Here is a 24,803-nt window from a genome sequence, read left to right as displayed (position 1 = left end):
CTTCATCTGTGAAACGGGTAACAACTTCTACTTCACATGGCTATGAGGATCATATAAAATAACATACATGTTGAGCGCTTTGTGTATAAGATAATATTGTGTGTGTGTGTGTGTGTGTGTGTGTGTATAAAAACATACTATCTAAATGGCTTGATATTAGTACCCTTCTGAGGACCTTCGTAGTACTAATGTTGTAGAAAGGATTCCTATATTGGCTAGATGGCTGAATTAGATCAATGGTTCTTAATTTGGAGTTGACAAACCCCTAAGGGGTGAGTGAATAGGTTTAATCTCTCTTAAAGTAGAAGGGGAAAAAATTAGATCTTTATTTCAATAATTTATTTTCTTTGCAATCTTGATGAATTTTATTCATTATTTTTTTTCCCCTGAGAATGGGCCTATAAGCTTCACAAGACTACCAGAGGGAACCATGACAAAAAATGATTAAAAACTTCCAAATGAATGCATGTATAAAAGCCCTTTCTGAAAACGAGATTCTATTTTGTGTGCAACAAGCGGCAGAAAACTTTGGGTAGGACGTTGAAAGGTCATCCTAAGTACTCTGACGTCCTGGGTAATTGATTATGCTTTATTCTCCTTGCCAATCCCCCTCTCCTAGGCAAAGACAAGGCCAACAGCCAGAAATGTCTCTTTGCCTCCCCACCCGACCCCGCCATCCCTAGGTGAAGAGTCGAAGGGTGCCATCTGCCCCAGAGGAGAACAGCCATGGCTGGGTGGGATGGAAGCTCACGTCCAGCACCCCAAGATCCCGATGCATCGCGTGGCCTTTGAGAACTTTCACTGGCACCAACAGCGGGTTCTGCAGAAGGTCGCTGGAGAGGAGAGAGGGAAGGGCAGGGCCTGTCACTGGGGTGGAACACTGGGAGGGAGAAGAGGAGGCCAGACATAGGAAGGTATTTGTCCCCTCAAGGCTGATAAAGGAAGGGTTGTGAAAAGGAACGGGGTGGGGCTGGGGGGAGAAAGTCCCATTATTGTCTCCCTAGACTGGCAAAGGCACTGGCACTTACTTGTAGACCATGCCATGGCAGACAATGACGCTGCCATCATCAGATCCAGAGGCAAAGAGCGGGTACCTTGGATGGAAAGCGACAGCCCGGAGGGCTTTCTTGTGGTGTCTGGGAGGTGGAGGGAAGAGAGAAGGCAGTAAAGGATGTGTGCAGGCACCCAAATTGCCACCTCTGAGCCCACTGGTATTTGCAAACATGCCAGTGTGACCTTCAGTCCCTCCATTTCCCCCCATCTCCTTGGCCTACCAGCCCCTTCTTCCAGCAATCCTTTGTCTTCCTGACCCCCCTGTTAATCTCACCCAACTCTCACATCTCCCACCCCCCATTTTTGCTTCTCAAGTGGCTAGAAAAAATCGTGAATTTATGATGGCCAGGTCCACTACAAAATAAAGCATGTAACCAAAAACAGCCTTCATTTCTGCCAACAATTCCTTGCATCATTTTCTACTGACTATCCAAGGCTGTTCCACACTTTCAATTCTCTTGAGCATTTAACTATATAGTCTCTCCTCCCCCTCACTTTTAGCAAAATCACCTCTTTCTGCTTTCTGCTAAAAATAAAGTCATCACTGTCTTCATCTATCTTTAGTTTCCTCTAATTTGGAATCAAGAAGTTATCATATACAATTTGCATTTTTAAAAATTAATATTCAACATCAGTTTCAAAATTGTCCTATTTGTCTGTTTCTCCTTCTGAATCTCCTGCTGTTCTCTTCTATGTGTTTCTTACCTGATTTTCAAAAAATTTTCCCAATTCAATTTTATTTCATTTTCAATTTGTGTATTTTTTAAAAAGCAACAATGAACTTTTTATCTCTGACTTTTTGGGGGGCTGGGGGGAAGAATCCCTACCTTCCCATCTTTAATCTCTCCTTCTTAAGTGTACCCTTGCCTTCAACCCTTGAAACAGGTTTTAGTTTCCCTCATGATGTTTCAAAAACATTCCTAACCCTGTTGCCCACTCAGACTATGAACCATCTCCCCTTCATTTTCATTGCCAAACTTCCAGAAAAAGCCACCTACACTCACACTGTCTCCAAGGCTGCCTGTGAGCGCTGTTCTCTTATATCCAGGTTCATACACTCGGGCTGCTCTTTCACATTTCCTCCTCTCACACTGTGGGCCCCACTGCCCACTCTTTTCTATAATCCCATTATTCTAGTTCAGGCTCATCTCCTCTCTCACCTGGAGATCAGATTTCTAACCTGTCCCTCCTCTCTCTCTCACACACACAATCTGGCAGCGCGCTGTCCTTTCAGTCGCATCTCATGTTGCTTTTGCCCTCAGCCCCCTCCGCCCCCTCCCCCATGGCCCAGGCCACAAGTGCCCCTTTGCACATCTGGGCCTCAGTCTTCCACATCCATGACCAGCCACCAATGCCCGATGCCTCGATCCCTCCTTTTCGTGATGGGCGTGGATGCCCTTTCCTTAGTCGGGGGCAAGAAGAGAACAAGATCCATGCTGAAAGAAGGGGCAGTAAGACTGGCCTGTCAGTAGCACTCCTCACCTCAGCACCTTGTAGGGCTTAGTTGAAAGGTCAAGATCAAACCAGATGAGTTTGCTGTCGTAGCTGCCACAGATCACGTTGTCCCCTGTGTGGGAAGGAAGGGGAGAGCTGGGGCTGGTCACCGGAGTCCCCGGCTCCCCCGGCGCCTTCCCCCAGGACGCTGGGAGTGAGTGGGCCCGGACCATCCCCACGCCGCCCCTTACCTTGGGGGTGTATGGCCAAGCTCGACACCCATTTGCAATTAGGCATCAGCTTCTTTGTGAGCTCCTGGCGAAGCAGATGGTAGAGACGGAGGCTGCGCTGGGAGGCCACGAACAGGAAGGGCCGCGAGGGATGGAAGGCCACACACTGCACCTGACCGTGGCTCCGCCGGAAGGGGCTCTGGCTGCGCCGGCGGCTCACCTGGTGCATCAGCACCTGAGTGTGCTCGGCAGCTGCCACCACCGAGGCCAGGTAGTCCCCGCGGCCGTGCCAGGCCACCTGCTTCACCGGCTGAAAAGAAAGGAAGAACGGGAGAGCTAAGAGCCGGGGGGAGACAAACCTCTCGCACCAATGGCCTCCCTGGCCCCACCGCCCTGAGCACCTTCTTATGGTGGATCCGCAGCCTCAGGCCGTGGTCTCGCTCTTCGGCCGAAGCCTCCTGCCACTCCACAGGCTGCCCGACAGGCTCTTCTGGGGGTGAAAACGCACTGAGCAGCTGGTCTGTGCCGCCGGTGGCTGCCAGGTCCCCCAGGCCTGGATTCAGCAGCAGCACCGATTCCGCGCTTCAGAGACCCGAGAATAATGGACATTCCTTTCAGAACCTCCCCTGCAACCTCGGCCAGCCCTCGCCACTCTCAACAGCTCCCAGAGGAAGTACGTGAAAATCACCATCTACATTTCACAGATTCTGCCCAGAACCAAACCCAAGTCTCCTAAAACCAGTGCTGCTTCCCCTATATACTATGTTAAATAAATTCTCTTCCACCCAGGCTTTTGGAGGGAATTTATGAATTTGTTACCAGTTGTAGAATACTTTTAAATGGATGTTATTGTTGACTATGGGAAGCCGAGCTCCAGCTCAGGGAATCTTGTCATGTGGCAGTCTAAGAGGGGAAGCACTCCCTGGTCCCCCAGAGCTGCTGAAAAAAGGGGGGCGGGAATGCAGTTTGGAATGGGAGACAGCCTGAGGCAATGCTGAGGAATGACTTGGTCACTGGTGATCTGGGTACAAACCCTGCTTTGGACAGAGTGACCACGGACAAATCATTCAGTCTCAAAGGCTAAGTGTTTCCTTTGTGAAAAGTGGATCCCTACAACTTCCATGCACGCCAAGGGAGGGGGGGGGGGGGGGGGAGAGGGGGGAAGAAGGCCGGCGGGAAGATGCAAAGGGCCCCAGGAAGGCCAGGCCTCAGCCCGGGTCACTCACACAGCCACGGCTACAAGAGAGATGGCCGGGTTGGGATTCCAGGCTATGCTCTTCACCACTCCAGACACAGGAACTGTCTTCAAGCACCGACCGGTGTTCACCTCCCACAGTCGGACTGAATGATCGTCTGAGCCTACAGAAGCCGAGTCCCATCATCAGGGTGACTCCCCAATGCTTCTCTCCCAAAGATAGATTCTGGCCCCACGAATGGGAAGGCCAACCCCCTGACCCAACTAGGACGTTCTTCCCCTCTCATCCTCTTCCCCCTTGGACACACCTGAAGCTAGCCAATGGCCACTGGGAGAAACACTGAGGCATCGGACCAAGTCACTGTGGCCCTTGTACACCTGTAACAAATGGGGAAGGAAGTGTTAAGTGCTTAAGGACAGGGAAGAAAGTGGAGCTCACTCAGGCTAAGAAGAATCAGAATATAATCTTAGGCCCACCCCAACAGGAGGACCCTTCTCCCCTACCCTCCACCCTCACCCCTGCCCCCATCTTTTGCTCTGTCCCCCATTACCAGAGACTGGGTAGTGGGAAACGGCTGCAGGTCCCGGGGTTTGGGCAGTTTGGGAATCAGGTCTTCAGGGTCCACATTCACCTAGAACACAGCACACACGGCCCTATCGCACTCTGGTTCTGAGCCCTCCCAGGAGATTCGGGGAGCTGTGTGGTATTAGCACAAACAGCTCCAACACTCCCAGTCTGGGCCTGCCTGATGTAAGGGATGGACTAATGGGAGACGGATGGGCTGGTCCATGCTGCTGACTCTCCCCGCCAATCCATCCCTTGAACCCCATTCACATTTGCTAGGCTCTCACCCGGACATTTCCCCATGACGACCCCACTGGTCCCATGCCCTACAAGGAGCCCCCACCCCTCAATTTCAGCTGGCCCCCTGCAAGGGCTCCCAAGCACACCCTCATCTTGCGCTGGCGAGGGCACAGGTAAAGGTCCAGGCAGCGCTCAAAGCGCTCCTGGATGAAACGGCCGTAGGCGGGCACGGCCCTGAGGCACCGAAATTGCCGAGGCAAGAAGTCCAACTTCCTCTCTCCGGGCTCCTGCTGCTCCCAGGCCAGTCGCTGCAGACACAGAAGAGGGAGGTTAGGCTACATGGCCCAGAGCGGCCCGCTCTGGGAAAAGGGGACAGGAGAGCAAACGCCAAGAGCAAGCGAGCACTTCTCGCTCCTAAAACCCGGGACACCGGCTGACCCCGCGCCACAGCCCCTGGCCTGCGCTGGGCCCCGGCTCGACGCACCTCCTCCTCACTGAGGAGATACTCAGGCGGAGGGTTGTAGGACTCAGCATGGCCCGGCAGAGCAAGTTTCGGGGCAGGTACATGCATCTTGTGGCGCCCCAAGATGGCATTGGGGTCCTCCTGGGCCCACAGGTCATAGTACTGGGGGGTGAGGTCTCTTGGCCTTCGTGGCTGAATCCACCCCATCTTGATGGCATGGACCATCCGGGAGACCTGGAACGACAGAAAGGGTGAGAAGCTGTCTGCAGAGCTCGGGGTCCTGGTGGGCAGCAGACATGGCAGAGGCGGAGGGACCTCACCTTCTCCTTCTCAATGAGGAGGGAATGAAGCTGCGCTTGTCAGCAGGACGGTTGGTCACTGGATGAATCATCAGGCTCCCACTGAAGAAATCAATAGCTGGCTGGTGGCGGTGGAAGGGGGAAGAGTAAGGGAGAGTCGGGGGGAGACAGAAAGCACTGTTACCTTTTCAGTGTTAACTTTTCTGTGCCTCATCCTCCTCTCCCCTTCCTCTCCCCACACCCATCCATACCTCGTAGGGATCATAACTGGCATCCCCAAACTGGCCCTTCTGTAGCCGCTGGACCAGGGCCACCTGTTCATCTGTCAACTTCACATCCTGTCCTGTCATCTTGTCCTGTACTGTCCTCCTGTAGGAGCAGGACAAAAGAAAGGGGCATCAGGAAGGGGCTGAGACCGTCCAGAGTCTAATTCCATGCCTTGAAGACCCCACCTCCTGACCCTAACACGATTCCCCCAAGAAGGCTGGGTCCCCTCCTACTAATCACCCATCCTCTTACTGACTTTCCCCTCCACTGCCCCATTGCCCAACTGACCAGTAGTCAGGGTCATCCATCTTATCCAAGAAGTGATCAAGTTCATCTCGGCTACGCAAGGGTTTATAGATCTTTTTCCCGTCGAGGTCATAGCCAATGTGGGGAAAATCATCATACCATTCCAGAGGGACATTCCCCACCGTGTTCCGGATGTCCTAAGTAGGGGTTACAGAACAGAGCAGAGACATCAGCTCACAGGTGGGATAAGGCCACCCAAGCTACTCCATTGGACTGAATGTCTATTGGGGAGCCTATCCTGTAGTCCCCATGGCTGCACTCCATCTTCTGGGCTCGCCTCTGTCTCTCCTGTCCCTCAAGGGTTGGGGATCTGCCCACTTCATTTCAGCCAACATTTAATGCTGTACAGTTTCCAGATCTGAAAACTCCACCTCCTTGTCCCTTCCTCCTTCCTCTATTCAGACCCTCCCCTCCATTTCACCACTCCCCCAAAAAAGCCTTGGATTTCTTGGCCATGGCCCTGGGAAGCCACAGCAGTGACCTCATTGCCCGCTTGCTCACTGCCCTGGCATGCAGGCCAAGTACCTGCTGCCAGGGCCCAAGGCACAGGGCCAAGGGCCGTTCACTACCGGGTGGGAGGGACCGGGGGCAGGGGGGGGGGGGAGCGCATAGTGTGGAGACGGGCGCAGGGAGATAAATACAAACACTTCATCCCACCCAGCCCCAGCATCTCCCACTTCCCAAGGAGGCAGCCTTTTTGCCCAATGGGAGTTCTCCCCAAATGGGGATCCTGCAGGTTCTGACTATCCCCCTAGTTGGCTGGTACTGAAAGGGGAGGAGGGAGCACTAGGGAACACAGGTGTCTCCCACACCCAAGAGGGAGGTGTAAGCTCTCCCATGGAACTGGACAATCTGAGTCCAAGCTCCTACCCCGCCCCCAACACACACCATCTGGTCTCCATAAACACCCTGGAGGAACACACACCCCAAGGAGCCAAAAGGACCAGGAAGGAGGACTGAGAGAACGAATAAGACCTATGGGGTGGGGGGCAGGGGGAGACTCAAATTCCCTTCAACATTCACAATCCATCCTGATTCCTGGTAATCTCGGGAAGAAAAAAGATCCCTGACAGGGCGACAAACTGGGTCACAAGGAATGCTTTAAAACTAGAGACCGTGTCTATGAGAGAACCAGGGCTCGGCGAGGGGAGCCTGCCCCTTCTGTTTCCACTCTCCAGTAGCAGCAGAAGCTGTTCTTGGATATAGCCTCTTGTCCCTGCCCCCTCCCCAAGCACATTCCCTTCTCCGAGGATTCCGGGAGTGAACTCAGCCTCCACCCCCGTCCTATCTGTGCTCCCCTTCGGAGATCTGCCGTCACCACTCTGCGCCCTCCCCAAGCCCCCCTTCCCCAAGTCTGGGAGCTGAGCTTGGCCAGAGCAAAGCTGCATTCCGAGACGCACATTCCTGGCAGAGGCTCCCGCCAGCCGCCACTACACTCGGCGCTCCTCCCTGGTTAAAGGCGTCCTTCTCCAGCCTCGGATGCCATGGCGCTTCCTTCAATAGCATAGCACGAGTCAGGAGGGTGGAGGCCAGGTGGGTTAGGAGAAGAAAAAAAATATCCTACAAGATGTTTGGGGGAGGAGGGACAGAAAAATGGGACAGGACTTCAGCCTGGAACCCTAGGAAAAGGAAAGAGTCAGGATCATCCCCCTCTGGAGTTTAGGGGGAAAGGAGAGGAGACACAGGGTTGAGCTCTGCTGTCCCAGGACGAATCTGTGGGTCACTGTCTGGAACTTCCCAATCCTACAGACATTATTTTATGGGTGCTATCCCCATATGTAGTGCAGCACAATGAATAGAGAGAGCTGCCCTCAAAGTCAGGAAAACTTGGGTTCAAGCCCTAAATTGGACATAGTAGCTATGATTGCAGGAAGTCATTTAACCTCTCAAATATCCTCCAACAACTCTCTAAGACTCAAGCTGCCAAACAAACTGATCTGCAGAGGTAGAATATTCCCCACCGAGAATTCCCTAAATCAGCACAATCACATCTAGCCTCCGGGGTCCTTTCCCACTCTGAGAGCTGTGTGGGTATGTTTGTGTATACATATCTCTGTGTATACATATACTTTTTTTGAGTATACCTGTGCACACATGTATGAGAAAATGTGTATGCAACTGAGATACAATGTGAATACATAAGAAAGTAAGCATTACTACATGTGTAGGTAAATGAGGTTACATGATGCTTTTCTCAACCTTATGAGGTAATAGTGAATCAACAAGCATTTATCAGCTGGTTTATAATGTACCAAATATTGTATTAAATGTTGCAGGAAAAAAATAAGACAAAACCACAAGGCCCAACCATCGAAAAGTTCACATCTGAATGAGACAGATGTATACATATGTATTTTACGTGGGTTAAATGGGAGTAATCTTAAGAAAAAAAGTCTTGGGCTGGAGGTTCACCTGGAAAGGTCTCTCGTAAAAGGTCTTGAACAAGTTAGGAAAACCAAGAGTTAGGGGAATCAGGGACGGGGGAAAGTGAGTGCAAAGGTACAGGGGCAACAAGTGCTGCTGGATGAGAGAAAAATGGAGAAGAGTAAAGTGTAAGAGTGGAGAAGAAGGAAGGAGCCAGGTTGGGGAGGGCTTCCAAACAGAGAAGCCCATGGAGATCACTGAAAATGATGTGCTCAGACAGATGCTTTCGAAGAAACCCAATGGAAATTACTAAGGACAGATTTGACTGGAAAAAAAACAAAAACTTTTGAGAAGGAGCCCCAGCAGCAGGCCATTATAATGGCCCAGGCAAGAGGTGATAAGAGCCACAACTAGAACTATGGCTGTAGAAGAAGATACAGATACAAGGGATTTTGTGAAGGCAGAACTGACAAAAACCTGATAACAGAGTAGCCATGTTTGGGAACGACACCATGTCTGAATCTAGTTGACTAGGAAGATGGTGATATCCTCTCTAGTAATAAGTTGTTCAAGTTGTCCAAGAGGCAGTTGGTGATTCAAGATTTCACAACTAACTCAGGATTTGGATATAGGGCTGGATATAGAAATATAAGAATAATTTGCACAGAGATAGTAATTGACCTATTAAGGTCATCAAATGGTTAAATGACTTGTAGAAAATGACATTTGAACCTAAGTCTGCAGACTACAGTAAGCAAGTAAGAGAGAAACAGAGGGGAGGGGAAGGGAAAGAGGAAGGGGAAGGAAGAGAGAGAAACAGAGGGGAGAGAGAGACAGAGACACAGAGAAAGAGAGAGACAGAGGGGAGAGAAAAAGAGAGACAGAGAGAAAGAGAGAAACAAAGACAGAGAGAAAGAGAGAGAGGAGAGAAAGAGACAGAGACTCAGAGACAGAGACAGAGAAACAGACAAAGAGAGAGAGGGAAGAGACAGAGACAGAAAGAGATTCAGAAAGACAGAGACAGAGAGCGGGGGAGAGAGAGAGAAGAATGAATGCAAGTGAGACATTGTGGGTGTGAGCTCTACAAAAAGATATTTTGTGCCAGAGAGTGAGCAGATGTATTTGTGACTGATAGATTGTGATTAAGTGAGAAACGGTGTCTGGATTTGGAAAAGATTATCTATTTGTCTGTGACAGCAGAAATGAGAGTCAGTGAGTGTGTGTATATGTGTATATGTGTGTGTGTGTGTGTGTGTGTGTGTGTGTGTGTGTGTGTGTGCGTGTGCTCGCAACTGACACTAAATGAACACAAATCACAGAGTCTATCTGGGAAAGAAAATAAATGATGTTTACATGAAGAACTGACACTTTTATGAGAGTGTGCACATGACTATGACTGAAGGCTACAAAATGGTAAGTGAGAAACATCATCAGTTTACCTGTTCTGCTGACATTATTTTCAAGTTACAGTGTCTTAGAAATAGTATATTTGTGAGATGGGGGGGAAGGGGGAGGAGAGAAACTACCATATATGGACAGACACAGGATGTGTTTACTACTGGTTTAAAAGATGGCGCATATGTTGGAAGAACTATATGTGTACGTGTGTTATACATAAAAAATACTGTCCCCTATCTAGGCTGCTTTAAAAAAAAAAAAAATTTGTCCCCACCTTCCACTCTTTAGAGAAAGAGGGAAGCCTTTGGCCCTGAAGGAGTTAATACTTTGCCCGTTCCTCATCCAGCAGCTGGGTTAGTTTGGTCATGCTGGGGTGAGTGTGTGTGTGTTCAGTAGGGGGGAAACAGGGGCAGAGAGAGGCAGGTCGCTGATGTTATTTGACCCCCTCCTTCCCTCCCCACGGTGCTGAAAAGACTCTCAAGGGTCTCTTCCCCCCCCAGCTGCCCCAGTACCTTTTCATTCCTTAATACCTCTCCCACATGTGTCCTCAGGGGCCCCAGTCTTGCCCTGGCACTCCCCACTGCTTCGGTGCCACGAAAAAGCCAGCACCATGACCTTACCTACCGTCTCTACAGTAAACCAGAGGGTCCAAACTTGCCTCCCAACAGTGGTTGGGGAAGATCCCCCTATTCCAGCACGGACTTGGGAGAACCTCTGTACCCCAAAACTGAGTCCGAGAAACACTAACCTGATCAGTGACCAGAGCAAGCCGTCTTCCTTTCCCCACTCCTGCCCCTCCCCCAACTGTCCCTAGTCTCGAGGGAAGGTGCTCCTTCTGTGGCTGTGGCTGCCCCTGTGGCCCAAAGTCCAAGGAGAATAAGCAGATGATCAGTTAAGGGGAGGTGCCCACAAGTGTGGCTCCTTTTCCACAAGGGAAAGCCCCGACTCTCTCCCCCACAAACCCACTCCCTCAGGAGAGAGAGAGAGGGCAGCCCTGGTCCTCTGAAGAGCCCCCCGGAGCCAGTTCCAGGCAGTGGGAGGGAGCTGTGTGTGCTGTGGGGGAGGGGCCAGGCTGACCGCCCCGCGCTGAGCTGCTGGCGGATGCCGAGGCTATAAAGCTGCTGGCTGCTGCCACGCTCAGCCTTAAGATGCACATGTGTGCTGAGGAGACAGGACCAGCGGCGGCGGCGGACGGCTGCTTCAGAAGCCTCTGCCTCAGAGCCTGAGAGGAGCGGGGCTCCCCTCCTACGTCAGAGCCCACAGAAGAAGACACCTCCGTCCCCTACCGAGCAAGAGGAGAGAGGCGGGAGGCATGAGCTTCGGCCAGAGCTGAGGGCCCGTGGCCAGCCGCAGACCCCCAGGATCCCGGCTCTGCTCGGCCCTCGCCCCTTCCCCAGCCTTCGCCATGTCCTTTGCCATGCTGCGCTCAGCACCCCCCAGCCGATACCTGTACCCCGAGATCAGCATGCTGTCGGAGGACGAGGAGAACGGGAGCGAGAGCTCGGGCTCGGACGAGAAGCCCTACCATCTCGACGCCGACGGCTTTGGCCTCAAGGGCTCCAAGCGCCGCGCGGGAGCCAAGAAGGGCAGCGGCGGTGGGGGGCGCCTGAGCCGGGAGCCCCGGCAGAGGCACACGGCCAATGCCCGAGAGCGGGACCGCACCAACAGCGTCAACACCGCCTTCACCGCCCTGCGTACCCTCATCCCCACGGAGCCCGCAGACCGCAAGCTGTCCAAGATCGAGACGCTGAGGCTGGCATCCAGCTACATCTCCCACCTGGGCAACGTGCTGCTGGTGGGCGAGGCCTGTGGAGACGGGCAGCCCTGCCACTCCACACCAGCCTTCTATCACCATGCGGGGGGGGCTAGCCCCCCACCTCCCCCTCCCCCTCCCCGGGACAGCGAGAACTCCCAGCCCAAACAGATCTGCACCTTCTGCCTCAGCAACCAGAGAAAGTTGGTGAGTGGTAAATTTGCTTTGGAATGATGTGCATATGTTTGTTTATGAGGGTTGGTATGCTCAAAGTCTAGAGGGAGAAACCATGGTTCCCAGCTCTTTCCTGGGGCTGGGCTGGGGACCACAAGAATTTCTAGTTGGAGTAGACAAGAGGAAGTAGACTCACACCCAGAAGGTGCCCACCATGTGAGGCTGGGAAGTGCCCCAGCAGGGAGGCCCCTAAAGACCTCCAAGAGAGGTGCTGACCCTTATCTCTGTCTGAGCACTAGCCAGACGCTGAGGGGCCCGAGCCACAACTCTGCTTCAGGCAAGCTCAACTGTGACCTGCCCCTGCTCCCCTCCCCCCGTCTCCCTCCCCCCCGAGTCCCAAGGGCTCCCGCAGGAAGCGCTGCCTAAGTCAGGTCCACAGAGATGGAATAGAACAGACGTCCGATCCTCATATACCAGTCCTGTAGGCTAGGATGACCAGCTATGGATTTGGGACTTGAGGGTGGGGTAATTCATCCCATTAATGCAACCCAGCTTCCTCGGAAGCTAAGGCCTGGGGGAGCCCATTAAATCCAAGCCAGCTGTGGCGGCTCCAGAGTTCTCTGAAACTCACCCTCCAGTAGGGTCTGGGCTAAGGTGCTCCTACATAGAGGCCCCTCCGACTTCACCACATTTACCTCCAACCCTAACCCACAACTCCGTGTCCAACCTTGCAAAGGATCTTCAAGAGACCCCACAAAACCAGCTTTAGCCTCTCGGTAATCACTCCGTCAGCTCCTCCTGCATCTCTCTGTTCAATATCAATGTGCATTATCATTGGAAAGGCATCCTCTCTTATGTCTCCATCTAGGACAGATAAATCCCCATCCAGGTTAGGACCTAATATCTTCATCTCCTGCTAACCATAAGTACAAGGCTCATGGATTAAATTTATGGGCACCTAAATTCCCCAGAGTGAGCGCAGATGGTAATATGCACTCTCTGCATCCATAGATTTCTCAGTCTCATAGGAGGGAGGGAAGGAGGAAGGAGGAAGGAGGGGAGAGAAGGAAAGACGGAGAGAAGAGAAGAAACTCCAGCAAATAAAGGAGGAGCCAGAAGAGAACAAGTTTCAACCTCAAAGCTGCATTCTCTCCTCCCAAGTCTGCTCTACCTGCAAGTCTGGCAGAAATTATGGACAACCACAAGTTCTCTCTAAATCTAAACTTCTCACATTTCTTAGATGAGATGGTTCCTACCATGAGAACTCCAGGCGCATGTCCTTTATTCCCCAAACCACTTATAACCCTACCTCAACCCCTTTTACATCAAAAGCTCCATCCTCAGAGAGAATGGAAGGATATCAAAAAATGGTCAGGGAAGGGGAGAGAACTAAGCCCTTTGCTTAAAACATATTGGGGATAAAAGAATCAGATTTGGAAAGACTGATGCAGCTGCTGAGATCTACAACCCAAATAAATTTAGGGAAGTTCCTGGGTTCTTTCCCCTACACCTTTCCCAACAAGGTAAACAGAACCAGGTGGTCTAATATGCTATAGGGCTCAGGAATTATGGGATTCTGTGGGAGGGGCCTATCAATATAGTTAACTCCCTGGAGTTAAGTAGAACTTCAGACTGACTTGCTCCTTCCCCCAAGACAGAGGCTGCAGGTCAGCACAAAAGGAGTAGGGGCAGCAAAGAAGAGACGAGGATCCAGGTTAGATATAGCTGGGGAAGAAGACCTGTAGGAAGGAGAGAAGTGGCTCAGGAGACTAAGACTAATGGTGCTTACCTGACGGGACCAGAGGACACAGAAAGGCAATGGGGCAAGAGTTGAGACAGATCAAGTCTGAGACGGCTTCAGAGCACCTCTGAGGGTATGGGGGAGAAATGAGAACAGGCAACAGGGAACTACAAGAGAATGTTATCCATAAGGACAAAACCTATGACTGTACTGGTATGGCAACTCCCAGACAAGGAAACTTCCTCTATCAATTTAAGTGCAACAAGTGATTCCAGAGCATTGCCCCGGGGCACTTAGAAGCCTCACAGAAAAGGGTGGCTGGCTTCACACTAGGTAAGAGTGAGGAGGGAGAAATAGGGAGAAGCCTAACAAGGGAACCAGAGATAAAGAACAGAGGGTTGAGATCAGAATGGCCTAAGGAGCAACAGGAGGTCTTCAGCTTACACTGGGTCAGTCTGCATAAATGATTGAATGATCCTCCCCCACCTACTTCCACCCCCTCCGAAAAGGAACAAGGCTAGACCCCAGTTTCACAAAGCAACAAAAAGGCCATGGAAGCTGTCAGCATCTCTGACACAGAATAAAAAGGCAGGGAGGAAGGAAAATGAGGAAAAGTAGGGACTGCTCTGGAAAAAGATCACTCAGTGACACAGTCTGAGAACAGAAATAGCCCAGGGACAGGGGGAATCCCAAGCAGAGTAGTTTTTTCCTCTGGGGTTAAAGATTTTTAGTGCCCCACCAACTCTTCCCCTCCCTCTTCTCCAGCAGTAAAATCCCTTTGGACAGCTCCGGTTCAACTGCTTACTTAGGGACAGGTTCCCTCTCCTATCCCTACAACCAGAAAGGAGGCCTAATCTGAAATGCTCCACAATCCTACCTCAGGTACTACTGGCCAGGTCCACAGAAGGGGAAATTACGCGTGATCCAGGGAAGTGAATTCTGGCCCAATTCACTACAATGAGGTAGTGGCCTCATCTATTAGCATTCCTGCTAATGGAAGTTAATTTGGGGCTTTGCAAACAAATAGGTCATTGAGGAACTTAAGGGACCCCAAAATAAATTACTACCAAACTGTTATAGCCCTGGGTTGTGGAGGGGAGGAGCAGAGAAAAGGAAAAAAAGGGAGAGCCATGGGACAAAGGGCTCAGGAAGCAGTTTGGAGACTAAAAGAATAGCCTCCAGGGTCCTCACCTCACCTCCTTGCACTATCAGGGAGATGGGCTAGCCCCTGAGTCTAGTAATTTATGGTCCTTCCTGCACTTGGTGGTACCGGAAAGGCAAGGTGAGAGGGGAAAAAATACGAGGCGGGCTTTTCCCAATCCCCATTTCCTCTCCAGACAGCACGAGAGCGAGCTCCTGGGGCCTGAACATCTGGGAAATTTAATTTTACAATTTCTGTTCTGCAGGCCCCCCCCCTACTCCAGTCTCCCCCCTCCCCAAGCTGTGGTAACGAGAGACGAGGCGGTCTGCATGGAAGGAGGCAGGGGGACTCAGGAAAAGCTTCCCCCTTACACTCCCCAAAGCAGACAGATCCAGCTAGGTAGGGGGAGGGGACCCAGATCTGGTTCTCAAAGGGAAGGAGAGAGCAGTGGGCTTTTAGGGCACCCCCTCTGACCATGACCCGCCAGCCTCATGATAGGGCCAGCCCAAGGGGAGGGCATTCCATTTGTCTGACCCAAGAAGCCCGGTCCATGTACAAATGGGGGTGGGAGAGCTCCCTTGGAGCCTCCAAATCCCACCCATTCTCTACAATATGTCCTCCTTTGATTCCCTTACCCTCCTAACAGTACTTTCACTCTCCTTTTCAGAGTAAAGACCGGGACAGGAAGACTGCGATCCGGAGTTAGGAGACAAAGGTCAATACCGGGAAGGGGGTGGGGAAGCAGAAGAAGAGGAGATGACATCAAATGGAGCCAAAGGAAAATTAAGACAAAAGTCATACACCTTATCCATCTGCCCCTTGATCTCTGGACCCTCTGGGGACATGGGCCTCAACGGCACATTGGATAAACCTCCCCCCTACCATCAAGCAGACTCTGGGTTCTTGAGAACCTACTAAGAGCCCTGTACAGAATGGAAGAGACCCCTGTGGCGGACACTTAGCGACTAGGGAAGACTGTGCCCTCTACCTCAGGACGGGGCGACAGCCAAATCAGCTGTGCCTGGGAGAGGAAAAAGGAAAAGCTGGTGGGGTGAGGAGGAGAGGACCGCTAGCATCCACCCTCCCCCCCACTCCCTTAACCAAGAGTTAAGCATTCTCTCCCTAAAAGACCCCAGCCCTCAAGGCTTTCTGGTCACTGAAGAACTTTAAAATATTCTGAATTCTAACTTCCTGATGTGATTTTCTTTCTGAATCAATACATGCTGGTGTTTCATGTCATTGATACGATAATATAAAGTCCAAGTTATTTGTATAATTAAAAACTAAAATCATAGAGCCCAAGTTTGGAGGTAGACCACTTCCTCCATCCATTCCAGGTCCCTCCTAACCCTAGTTCCTAACACAACCAAGGGCCTTGGTTGTTTTCCAGTCAGAATTTTGCCCTAAAGGGAAATTATAACACAGGGATCTCTTTCCCAAATCTGCCATCCTTCAGTCACTGACCAGGAAGGAGCAGCTGAAACAGAAGGGCTCAGCCCCCCGGACAGCAAAGCCTCTCTCTAGAGCTACTGCTGGTGGGATTATACTTATAGAGGCAAGACCTTGCTAAAGGGATAGATCATTAATTCTCAGGGTTCTACTAATAATCCCTGTGCCCCAGACCAGATACCTGCACCAACAACCACCATAAGAATTACACAATCAAAAAAAAAAAAAAATTACACAATCCCCAGGCTGCCAGGTAAGATTTGGCCCTGCTCGGGTAATAGAAAGCAGACCAGGGATTTGTGCAGATAAGGAGAAAAAGAAGTATTAGGAAGGAGCTTGCTGCAGAAAGAAATACCGAAAGAAGAGACAAGGGTTTGAGTCAAGAAAAGATGTAGAGATAGAATAAGATCAAGAAAGGACAGTGTGAGAAAAGAGGGACAGTGAATGGAGAAAATGAAATAGAACAAAAGTCTCAGAGAACAAAGCCAGGGATGGGTGGCAAAGTGGTAGAGACATGCCAGGAAGACTGGTAAAGCTAAAAACTTTACTTCCCCCAAAAAAACAAGGTGCCAAATTCGGATGAAGAAAAAAGGAGTGGCCAACCTAAGTACTTTGCCTAGTAGCCCAGGAAAAGAGAAAACCTTTACAGCCAAAAAATCAAGCCTTGGTGAGAATGAAGTACTGGCTAGTTTTGAAGAAATTCCCTTGACGAGGTTAGTTTGGTATACCTATGTTCTGCCCTACTCCAAAACCCAAAAAGGCACCAGGAAATTTCCTTGTCCACAGAAATATTCTTTTCCCACAAAGCTGGTCCTGTGAGGAATACAGAAGATAAGATCAAAAGGTGGAAAAATAATGCTACTTATTCCCTCTTCCCCTGCCCACACTCAGAGGGGTAGAGAATACCTTAGGGTACAGGTCCTAGCCCTGGTGACCCACTTGTAGAATAAGCCTAAGAAGAGGTTTTCCTGTTGGGCACTGAACACCAGAGGCCCTGGGCTCTGAGGAGCAGAGAGAGTCCAGGCAGCTGCCAAGCAGGGTTTCCATTCAGAATCCTGAAACAGCAGGCCTCCCTCTCCTCTTGCGCAGCAGCAGCTTGGCCCAATGTGGAGTTGAGGTTTTCAGACTTTTAAAAACTGGAGAAATGAGGTCTGAAAAAGTTCCTACCCATAGCCCAACTCTTTAGGCCCAGAAGCAGAGAGGCTTCATACCTTGTCAGGGGAGGGAGAGGAAATTATACAAGTCAAGCAAGCCTTGAGAGGGACATGGAAACTGGGGTATACAGTCAGATGGGAACACTCATAATAACAGTAACAGCTGGTACTTTGAGATCTGAAAAGTGCTTATTAATCTCAAAACAACTCTGAAGTGGATGCTAAAGTTGTTATCCTTACTTTACAGATGAGGAAACTGAGGCTTTGTGAAGTTAAGTTCTTGACCATGATCACATCTGAGGGAGGATTCAAATCCACATACCCCAGATATGCTTACACACATGCAGTATACTCCCTCTCCTTTGTCTCCCCCTTTACCCTCTACCAAAAGTCACCGAATGAGGAAAGGCCCCAGCTCACAATAAGGAACTTCTCTAAATCTATCACTCCCAGGACAGCATTCACAAAAATGGAAGTGTCCACAGTGGGCCTAGCTTGGGACTGCCCCTAATACTCCGGGTTGCTTGGTCTCAGCAGGCAGTGGCCCAGGGTGGGGCCCAGCCCTGTCATGGATCTGATCTACGTTAGCAACTCTGCTGCAATTTGAGATGGCCCCTATGTGATTTTGATTTTGCCCCTATTTGATTCATCATCCAACATCCCCTCTCCCGATTCTTTTCAGAATACCCATCTCTCAAGGCCATAAAGTTACTGTTGGAAGCCAAAGCCACAAGAGGCAACCCTGAAGACCTAGGGTCCCTAGGTCATTTATTCCAGCCATAACAATGAGGAAATCATTCTTTGATATCTCTCAGCCAAATGATCATCTGCTTAAATAAGGACAGAGAACAGGGCAAAAAGGACTTTAACCTAGAAGTGAAGTGACTTGGGCAAAATGCCACAGCTAGTAAATCACAGTAAGGCACTAAGCCATGGTCAGTAGGGTAGGGGGAAGCAACTTTTCCACCAAACCATCTTGGAAGAATTCCCTGCCTTCTGAGACTGCTCATTTTACTCTAGAACTAGAACAGCCCTAATTGTTAGGAAGTTTTTACTTATATTGAGCTGCAATTGGCTTCACTACAATTTCCATCCATTTCTCCTAGTCCTGCCCTTTGGGGCCAAGCAAAGTAAGTTTAATCCATCGACCACAATAATTGTCATCCCCTAAGTATTCTTTTCTCCAAGCTAAATACCCCAAGTTTCCTCTCACCGTTCTGATGACCTTCTTTCCAAGAGACATTAATACTATTTCCAAATGTGGAAAGTGAAATTAATGAACCAATATTCCAGGTGTAACTGCAGAGGAGAGAGGGACTGCTGTCTTCTTAAATGGACACTATAGGGAGACAACGTGTCACAACCGACAACATCCTTCGATTAAGAATCGGGAACCTCATAGAATCATAAAAAGAAATGGAAGAGCCTAAAGAGGTCATCTAATCCAACATCTTCATTATACAGATGAGGAAACTGAGGTCCAAGCTCACACACATAATGAGAACTAGTATCTGAACCCAGCTTTACTGATTCAAAATTCAGTGCTCCTTTACACTGAACTATGTATGCTGGGGTTCAAATCTAATCCCCAATAGTTATAAACTGGATAACTTGGCCAAGTTACTTAGGTTACTTCTCTCAGCTTTAGTTTCCTAATCTGCAAAATGGGAGTAAAAATCATAGTATCCACTTCAAAGGGCTGAGATAAAGTGTTTAGGGCATTTTGCAAATTTTAATGTACTTAAAGCATAGAGACAGACCTGTGATTTTACTGGCATGGGGAAGTCCCTGTTGAGAAAACTCCCTCTTCCAAAGTAGAAAGGCAATGTCTCTGCAATTCCAAATCTTTGCAAGCTGTCGGTATTGCTGAGATTCAAGTAACCTGCCCAGGAGAGTCACAAAGCAAAACCTGGTTTCAGGTCAGCTCTTTATCGATATATCATACCATACTCTCATTTAACATACCAAATCAATATCAATTTCAAATGATTACATCTCATAAATGTAGCCTATGAGTGCATTAGCTTTTTTGGCTGCCAGGTTCCTTATAGGGAGGCACTACTACACTACAGTGGTTTATATCTTGTCCCAGACATATACTATACATATGTATGATGCTGGGCAAATCAGCTCAGCCCCCTTAGCCTCAGGTTGCTCAATGGCAAAAAATGAGGATTATGGATGGTCTTTAAGGTCACTTTCAACTTTATATTCACAATCCTATTTCTTTCTTTTCTTTTCTTATTTTTTTCTGCTGAGGCAATTGGGGTTAAGTGACTTACTCAGGGTCACACAACTAGGGAGTGTGAAGTGTCTGAGGCAGGATTTGAACTGATTTCATGGCCGGCACTCACAGTCCTATTTCTATCACTCAGTCAATTCAATTCTGTATTTAATAAGCTATACTATGTGCCAGCCACTGGGGGCACAAAGACAAAAAGAAGAGACCCTCAGTAGAACAACAACATTTCTATAGTCCAATAAAACCCGAAGACTTTTTCACAGGAACCACTATCTAATCCTAGTTAGTCCATCAGTAAGCACTTATTAAACATCCATTACACACCAGGAGTTGTGCTAAGCACTGGGGATTCAAAAGGAGGCAAAAAATAGCTCATATCCTCAAGGAATTCACAATCTTCAGGGGAAACCAAAAAACCCAAACCAGTAAGCACAAGCAAGCTAATTCAGAGATGGCCAGGAATTAGGAGAGGGAAGGCACTAGGATTAAAAGTTGAGAAAGGCTTCGAGCAGAAAGTAGAATTTTAGCTGGGATTTGGAGGAATCCACAAGGCAGAGATGACAAGTGAAAGCCTTCTAGGTATAGGGAACGGCCAGAGATGGAAAAACTTGCTTGTGAAACAAGCAAAAGGCCAGGGTCACTGGGTGGAAGAAACATACTGGGGAGAAAGATTTAGTAAGGAGAATGCAAAGGCATAGAGGGGCTAAGTTTTTTATAACTTTGAACACCAAACAAAGGAACAAGATTTTTTTTTTTTAACCCAGATTTTTTGTTTTTTATGTTCGCCATCACTGCCTATATGGCCTAATGGAAATAGGGCTATTCTTGGAGTAAGAGAACTGGGGAATCCTCCGTTCTATCACTTACTATCTTTCTGAGTTTTGGAAAGTCCCTTAATCTCCCTGGGCCTCAGTTTCCTCATGGCAATGATCATGGGGTCTTCTGACCTTCCTCACTGCTAACCTCCAAGACTCTGAATGCAGATCTAGCTGACTTCAAAGATGGGCAATACTTTTTTCAGAGTTGGACCACCAGAGAAGCCATAGAGTACAACCCGTACCTAAAGAAAAATCCCTTTGTAAAACAACCCCTGGGAAATTCTTCAAAGCATGGTCAATACCTTCTACTTGGTAGTTACTAGGATGAGCTCTAAAAGCCTAAAACCTATTATCATCACCCAACCCAACTCTGGGCCCCCATGCCATGGCTACAGTACTATAAACTGCTACCTATTTCTGGATTGAAAAGTCAGTGTTGGCTGCAGGAGCCAGGTAATTCTTTTAACTTCCATAAAGCACAGTAAAGACCACAGAACAACAATTTGCTTTCAAGAAGCCACTGGGCATACTGACTGGGGGGAATTGGGGGGAGGAGGGGGCGGGATGGAGCTTCTCTGTCATATATTATATGTCTCCTAAAAAGAAACCCTATTTATTCCAAGATTCAGCCCCATTGCAAGAATGTACCAGTCCGGTGGTGATTTAGAGCTGGCTTCCCTCCCCTAACCCCCATCCCCCAACTCTGCACAGCTGGCCCGCCATTAAAATCCTGCAGGTGACGATTATCGTTTAGTAGTAAGAGCTACACTAGGCAATTGCAAGAAGAAAGGCTGAGCTCGTGGGGGAGGGTATGGTAAAAATAGGAAAGGTAAAGAGATTTTACATGCCTCCTAACCTCAGCCAGTACCCAGAAGATCTAACTTTTGGACTGAGAATGAGAGTTGGGGGGAGGGGAGACAACAGCTATCTTCTTACTTCTAGAGGCTGTGAGTAGGCTGGGGGTAATCCAGACTCTTTGAGGGGAGAACTGCAGTGCCAGCCCCCACCCCCATTCATTACTCCTTGAATCCAATTCCTCAGACACACCCAAGTTCATTCCTTAAGGAATGGGAGTGGGGGGAGAGGGGGGAGGTGGAAGAGTTAAGATGGGGGGTGGATTAAGACTGTCCAGACACCTCACCTCCTGGACCCGTTGCAAAGGCTGAGTCACTGACGGGAAGGCCTAACCACAGGACTTTAAGAGCACCCCTTGTAACCCCGTCACTGCTGACCTCACTTTTCCCTTAGGTCGGCAGAAAGGCCCTTAGGGAGCCCGGACAGAAGATGTGATGGGGAAATAGACCAGGAGTGGACAAGAGCACTTGGGCTGCATGTTGGCTGCTCCCATGAGTACCATATCCAGACAGACATGTCTCAGCCCAAAGCTGAGGTGAGTAGGGTGTCTCAGGAGATGAAGATATTAGCAGAAACACAAGGAATCGGAAAATCAGGTCCTCGACTCCTAGTACCAAGATCTCAATGAATGCATCTCTCAGCTTCAGTTTTATGAGACAATCCACCATTATATAACTCGCACTTACAGATACTTTAAAGTCTGCAAAGTGCTTTACACCCACTATCTCACTGAGGTCGGCAAGTAGTGGCGAGGGGCACACCAAGGTCACACAACTAGGTCAGTGACAACAGCAAGAACTGAACAGGGGCTTCCTCCCCAAGTCCAGCCTTGTTCATGGTATCAGAGGCCCACCAACAGTGAAGAACATTTTAGTCCTCCCCAAGACCAGGAGGAACAGAGTAAGTAAGGATTGAGCAGGGTCCCTTGCTCCGGGGCTTCTTCCACTAACTTTTCTCCATCCTCAGCCTGGGCCTGGATCGGATCCACACAGAGGAATGCCTAATGCAACCCCAGACACCCTGCAGACACTCCCACTCACCCCAGGTACCCACCCACACGCACCCACACACACTGGCGTAGAGACAGACACATATCCTAACTCTTCCCTGGCCCTTCCACACAGCAGCAGGCCCAACAGACCTGTGGAAGCAGGAAGGCAGGAGTATAATTTTGGAGGAAATTCTCAAAGCCAACGCCATTAAGGGATAAAAAGGGGGCCGTGTCCAATTGATAGAAATATAACAGGCTTTTAAAAAAAATCTAAATGGTAGGTTCAATTCGGACAGAAAGCCATCTCCAGATTTCCTCTCCTTAATCCTGAATGAGCCCCCAAGTGGCTGAGGGGAGAAGGGAAGTAAAAGGCAACGGGCACAGCCAATGGGACAAACATCTCCCCAGCTTCCTTCTCCAAAGTCGGGCTCAGCCACGTGCCTCAGGTAGGAAAGAGGAGCCCTATGTATAAGAAGCTTCATTCTCAGACCCTGGAATGAACTGGCCACGCCAGCACAGCCTCTTTAGAACAGCATTCTTCAAATGAGAACTGGTTCTAGTGCCCTTTCTCCTTTTCCTGGGAGTCTTTTCTGTGTGCTCTGGCTGGGCAAATTAAGTGAAAGACAGAAGGAAACTAATAGGGGAGCAGTAAAGGCGATTAGAAGATTTTAACTTGAAAACTGTCCTGAGAATGGACATATACCAACTGCTTGCAAATACAATTAATTCCTTTGCCAACAAACCTTTCTATTTTGGAGGAGAAATCAAGAACCCCAAATAACAGAGCTTAGGGATCAGTGTCAAAATTATTCTTAGAGCCCTTTGTCTGCATATGCCCTGTACCTTTCCAAGTTCCATTTCTGACCCCAGGATCATAGTTCCAAAGCTGAAAAGGACTTCGTAGCCCACTTCCAGTGCAACCCCCTCACTTTACAGATGAGAGACTTGCTGAGGTCACCTATGGGTGGCAATCAATCTTTATCTGTATACACTTTTAATCATCTCTCTTGGGTGCTGAGAGCCCAACTCTTCTGAGCATGTGAGGTATATCCTACACATTAGAGAGAAGGAAGCTCTCATGGCAGGAGAAGCAATTTCCTGTCATTTTAGTTTCCCTATCATTCCTCCTGCTTCCCGATAGGAAAAAACGACAAGGAAATGTCTTGCCCAAAGACACAGCAGCCCATTTCTCCCCAAGGCTGGCACCCTGCCCTGTTTGTTTGAGCAGATACAATCAATCTAGAGTGGGGAGGCCAGGATCCCTGGCAGGCAGGAGATATGCTAGATAAATAAGAGCACTGCATTTGAATTCAAACCCATCTTCTGACACTCCCTAACTATATGACCTTGGGCAGACACAAGGTAATTTCCTCATTTATAAAATAACGTTTTTGATAGCAGCTACTTCCTGAGGGGGTTGTGATGATCATGTAAGGAAGGGGTCCTCAAACTTTTTAAATAGGGGGGCAGTTCACTGTCCCTCAGACTGTTGGAGGGCCAGACTATAGTAAAAACAAAAACTCTGTTTTGTGGGCCTTTGTTTAAAAAAACTTCATAGTCCTGGGTGAGGGGATAAACGTCCTCAGTTGCCACATCTGGCCCGTGGGCCGTAGTTTGAAGACCCCTGATGTAAGGTACCATATGCAATGAGCTTTGCAAATCTTAAAGTGCTATGTGGATTAACTTGTGAATTAACTGAGATTTTTAAACAAGTGGCTTCTTAGCAAAATCCTATCAGTCAATATCTATTCATGATGGCAGATAAACAGCATCTCCAAAGTGTCACTGAAGACACAGAAGGGAGTCCAGATCTATAGAACCCAGGATTAGCCTCTGCCTATGATTTCTTACTTCTCCATACCATCCTCTGCCTCTCCAGGACAATGAAGAAAGAGAGCTTTTTCAGTAGGGTAGAAGGGGTTATGTCTTTAGTGCCAGAGACTAGGGGTTAGTGGAAGTAACACTGGACCAGGAATCAGAAGACCAGGGTCTCTTTCAGCTCTAATATTTTAAGTCTAAAGTCAATTAGCCTCTAGGTAACTGTCATCCCCTCCAAAAACTGAGTCTTTACTCCAATCCAGTCCCTAAGGGCTCCCCAGTTCAGAGATGAGAAGACACTGGAATTTGAAGGGATTTCAGAAGTTAGTAAACCTTGATTTTGAGGGACTTGAAGTCCAGAGGCTTAGTGACTTGTCCATATCCTGATCACACATCTGAATTATTCTACTTTGTTCCAGAAATCACATTTAACAGAACTGACAAAGCTTGATTATTATAGCTAAAGAAAAAATGATCAGAATAGTCAAAATATTCAAGGAACAAAGTGGGGAAAATTTAACCTAAACTTACACACGGACAATAACTGCTTTCTTCAAGTATCTGAAAGACAATAATGTAGAGCAGAAGTGTTAAACTCAAATAGAAACTGATCCCTGCAGACACATATTGACTTAGAAAACCACAAATTAGCACTATCTATGTTGTATTTTTATTTTGTTAAATATTTTTCAATTATATTTTAATTTGGTTCTGGCAACGTTATGGAGTTTTGCAGCCAGCATGCAACCCACATGCCCAGAGTTTGACACCTCTGTTCTAGAAGAATTTCATGTGTTTTGTTTGGATGCAAGATTTGAGTCCAGATCTGAAAATCAATCCTACCTTACCTAGA

General features: G+C 48.9%; 2 protein-coding genes across 2 annotated transcripts in view; one reads left to right on the top strand and one right to left on the bottom strand.

Moving 5' to 3' along the window:
- Positions 1-302: 302 nt before the first annotated feature.
- Positions 303-24,803, bottom strand: part of BOP1 (BOP1 ribosomal biogenesis factor) — a 66,973-nt gene continuing 42,472 nt past the window's right edge. The window contains 14 exon segments of the mRNA XM_051971311.1: positions 303-833; positions 1,029-1,136; positions 2,536-2,620; positions 2,739-3,027; positions 3,119-3,299; positions 3,944-4,076; positions 4,221-4,290; positions 4,464-4,544; positions 4,864-5,025; positions 5,202-5,414; positions 5,501-5,520; positions 5,523-5,601; positions 5,731-5,848; positions 6,035-6,189. Coding sequence (XP_051827271.1) covers positions 680-833; positions 1,029-1,136; positions 2,536-2,620; positions 2,739-3,027; positions 3,119-3,299; positions 3,944-4,076; positions 4,221-4,290; positions 4,464-4,544; positions 4,864-5,025; positions 5,202-5,414; positions 5,501-5,520; positions 5,523-5,601; positions 5,731-5,848; positions 6,035-6,189 — 1,848 coding nt within the window. The 3' untranslated portion in view covers positions 303-679.
- Positions 10,684-15,866, top strand: SCX (scleraxis bHLH transcription factor). Its single transcript, XM_051971317.1, has 2 exons — positions 10,684-11,774; positions 15,291-15,866. Exons 1-2 carry the CDS (start codon positions 11,220-11,222, stop codon positions 15,327-15,329), a joined length of 594 nt encoding a protein of 197 aa, XP_051827277.1. The 5' UTR covers positions 10,684-11,219; the 3' UTR covers positions 15,330-15,866.

Source organism: Antechinus flavipes, chromosome 1, assembly GCF_016432865.1.
Source record: "Antechinus flavipes isolate AdamAnt ecotype Samford, QLD, Australia chromosome 1, AdamAnt_v2, whole genome shotgun sequence".
In the NCBI taxonomy this organism is placed as follows: domain Eukaryota; kingdom Metazoa; phylum Chordata; class Mammalia; order Dasyuromorphia; family Dasyuridae; genus Antechinus; species Antechinus flavipes.
The sequence above is the reverse complement of the archived record's forward strand: the minus strand, read 5'-3'. Positions and strand labels throughout refer to the sequence as shown.

What these genes read in the sequence shown, in the direction of transcription:
- SCX (XM_051971317.1), top strand. Translation starts at nt 11,220, where the DNA reads ATGTCCTTTGCCATGCTGCGCTCAGCACCCCCCAGCCGATACCTGTAC. An exon ending in TCAGCAACCAGAGAAAGTTG is followed by an intron (nt 11,775 to 15,290) that starts GTGAGTGGTAAA and finishes TCTCCTTTTCAG; the next exon opens with AGTAAAGACCGGGACAGGAA.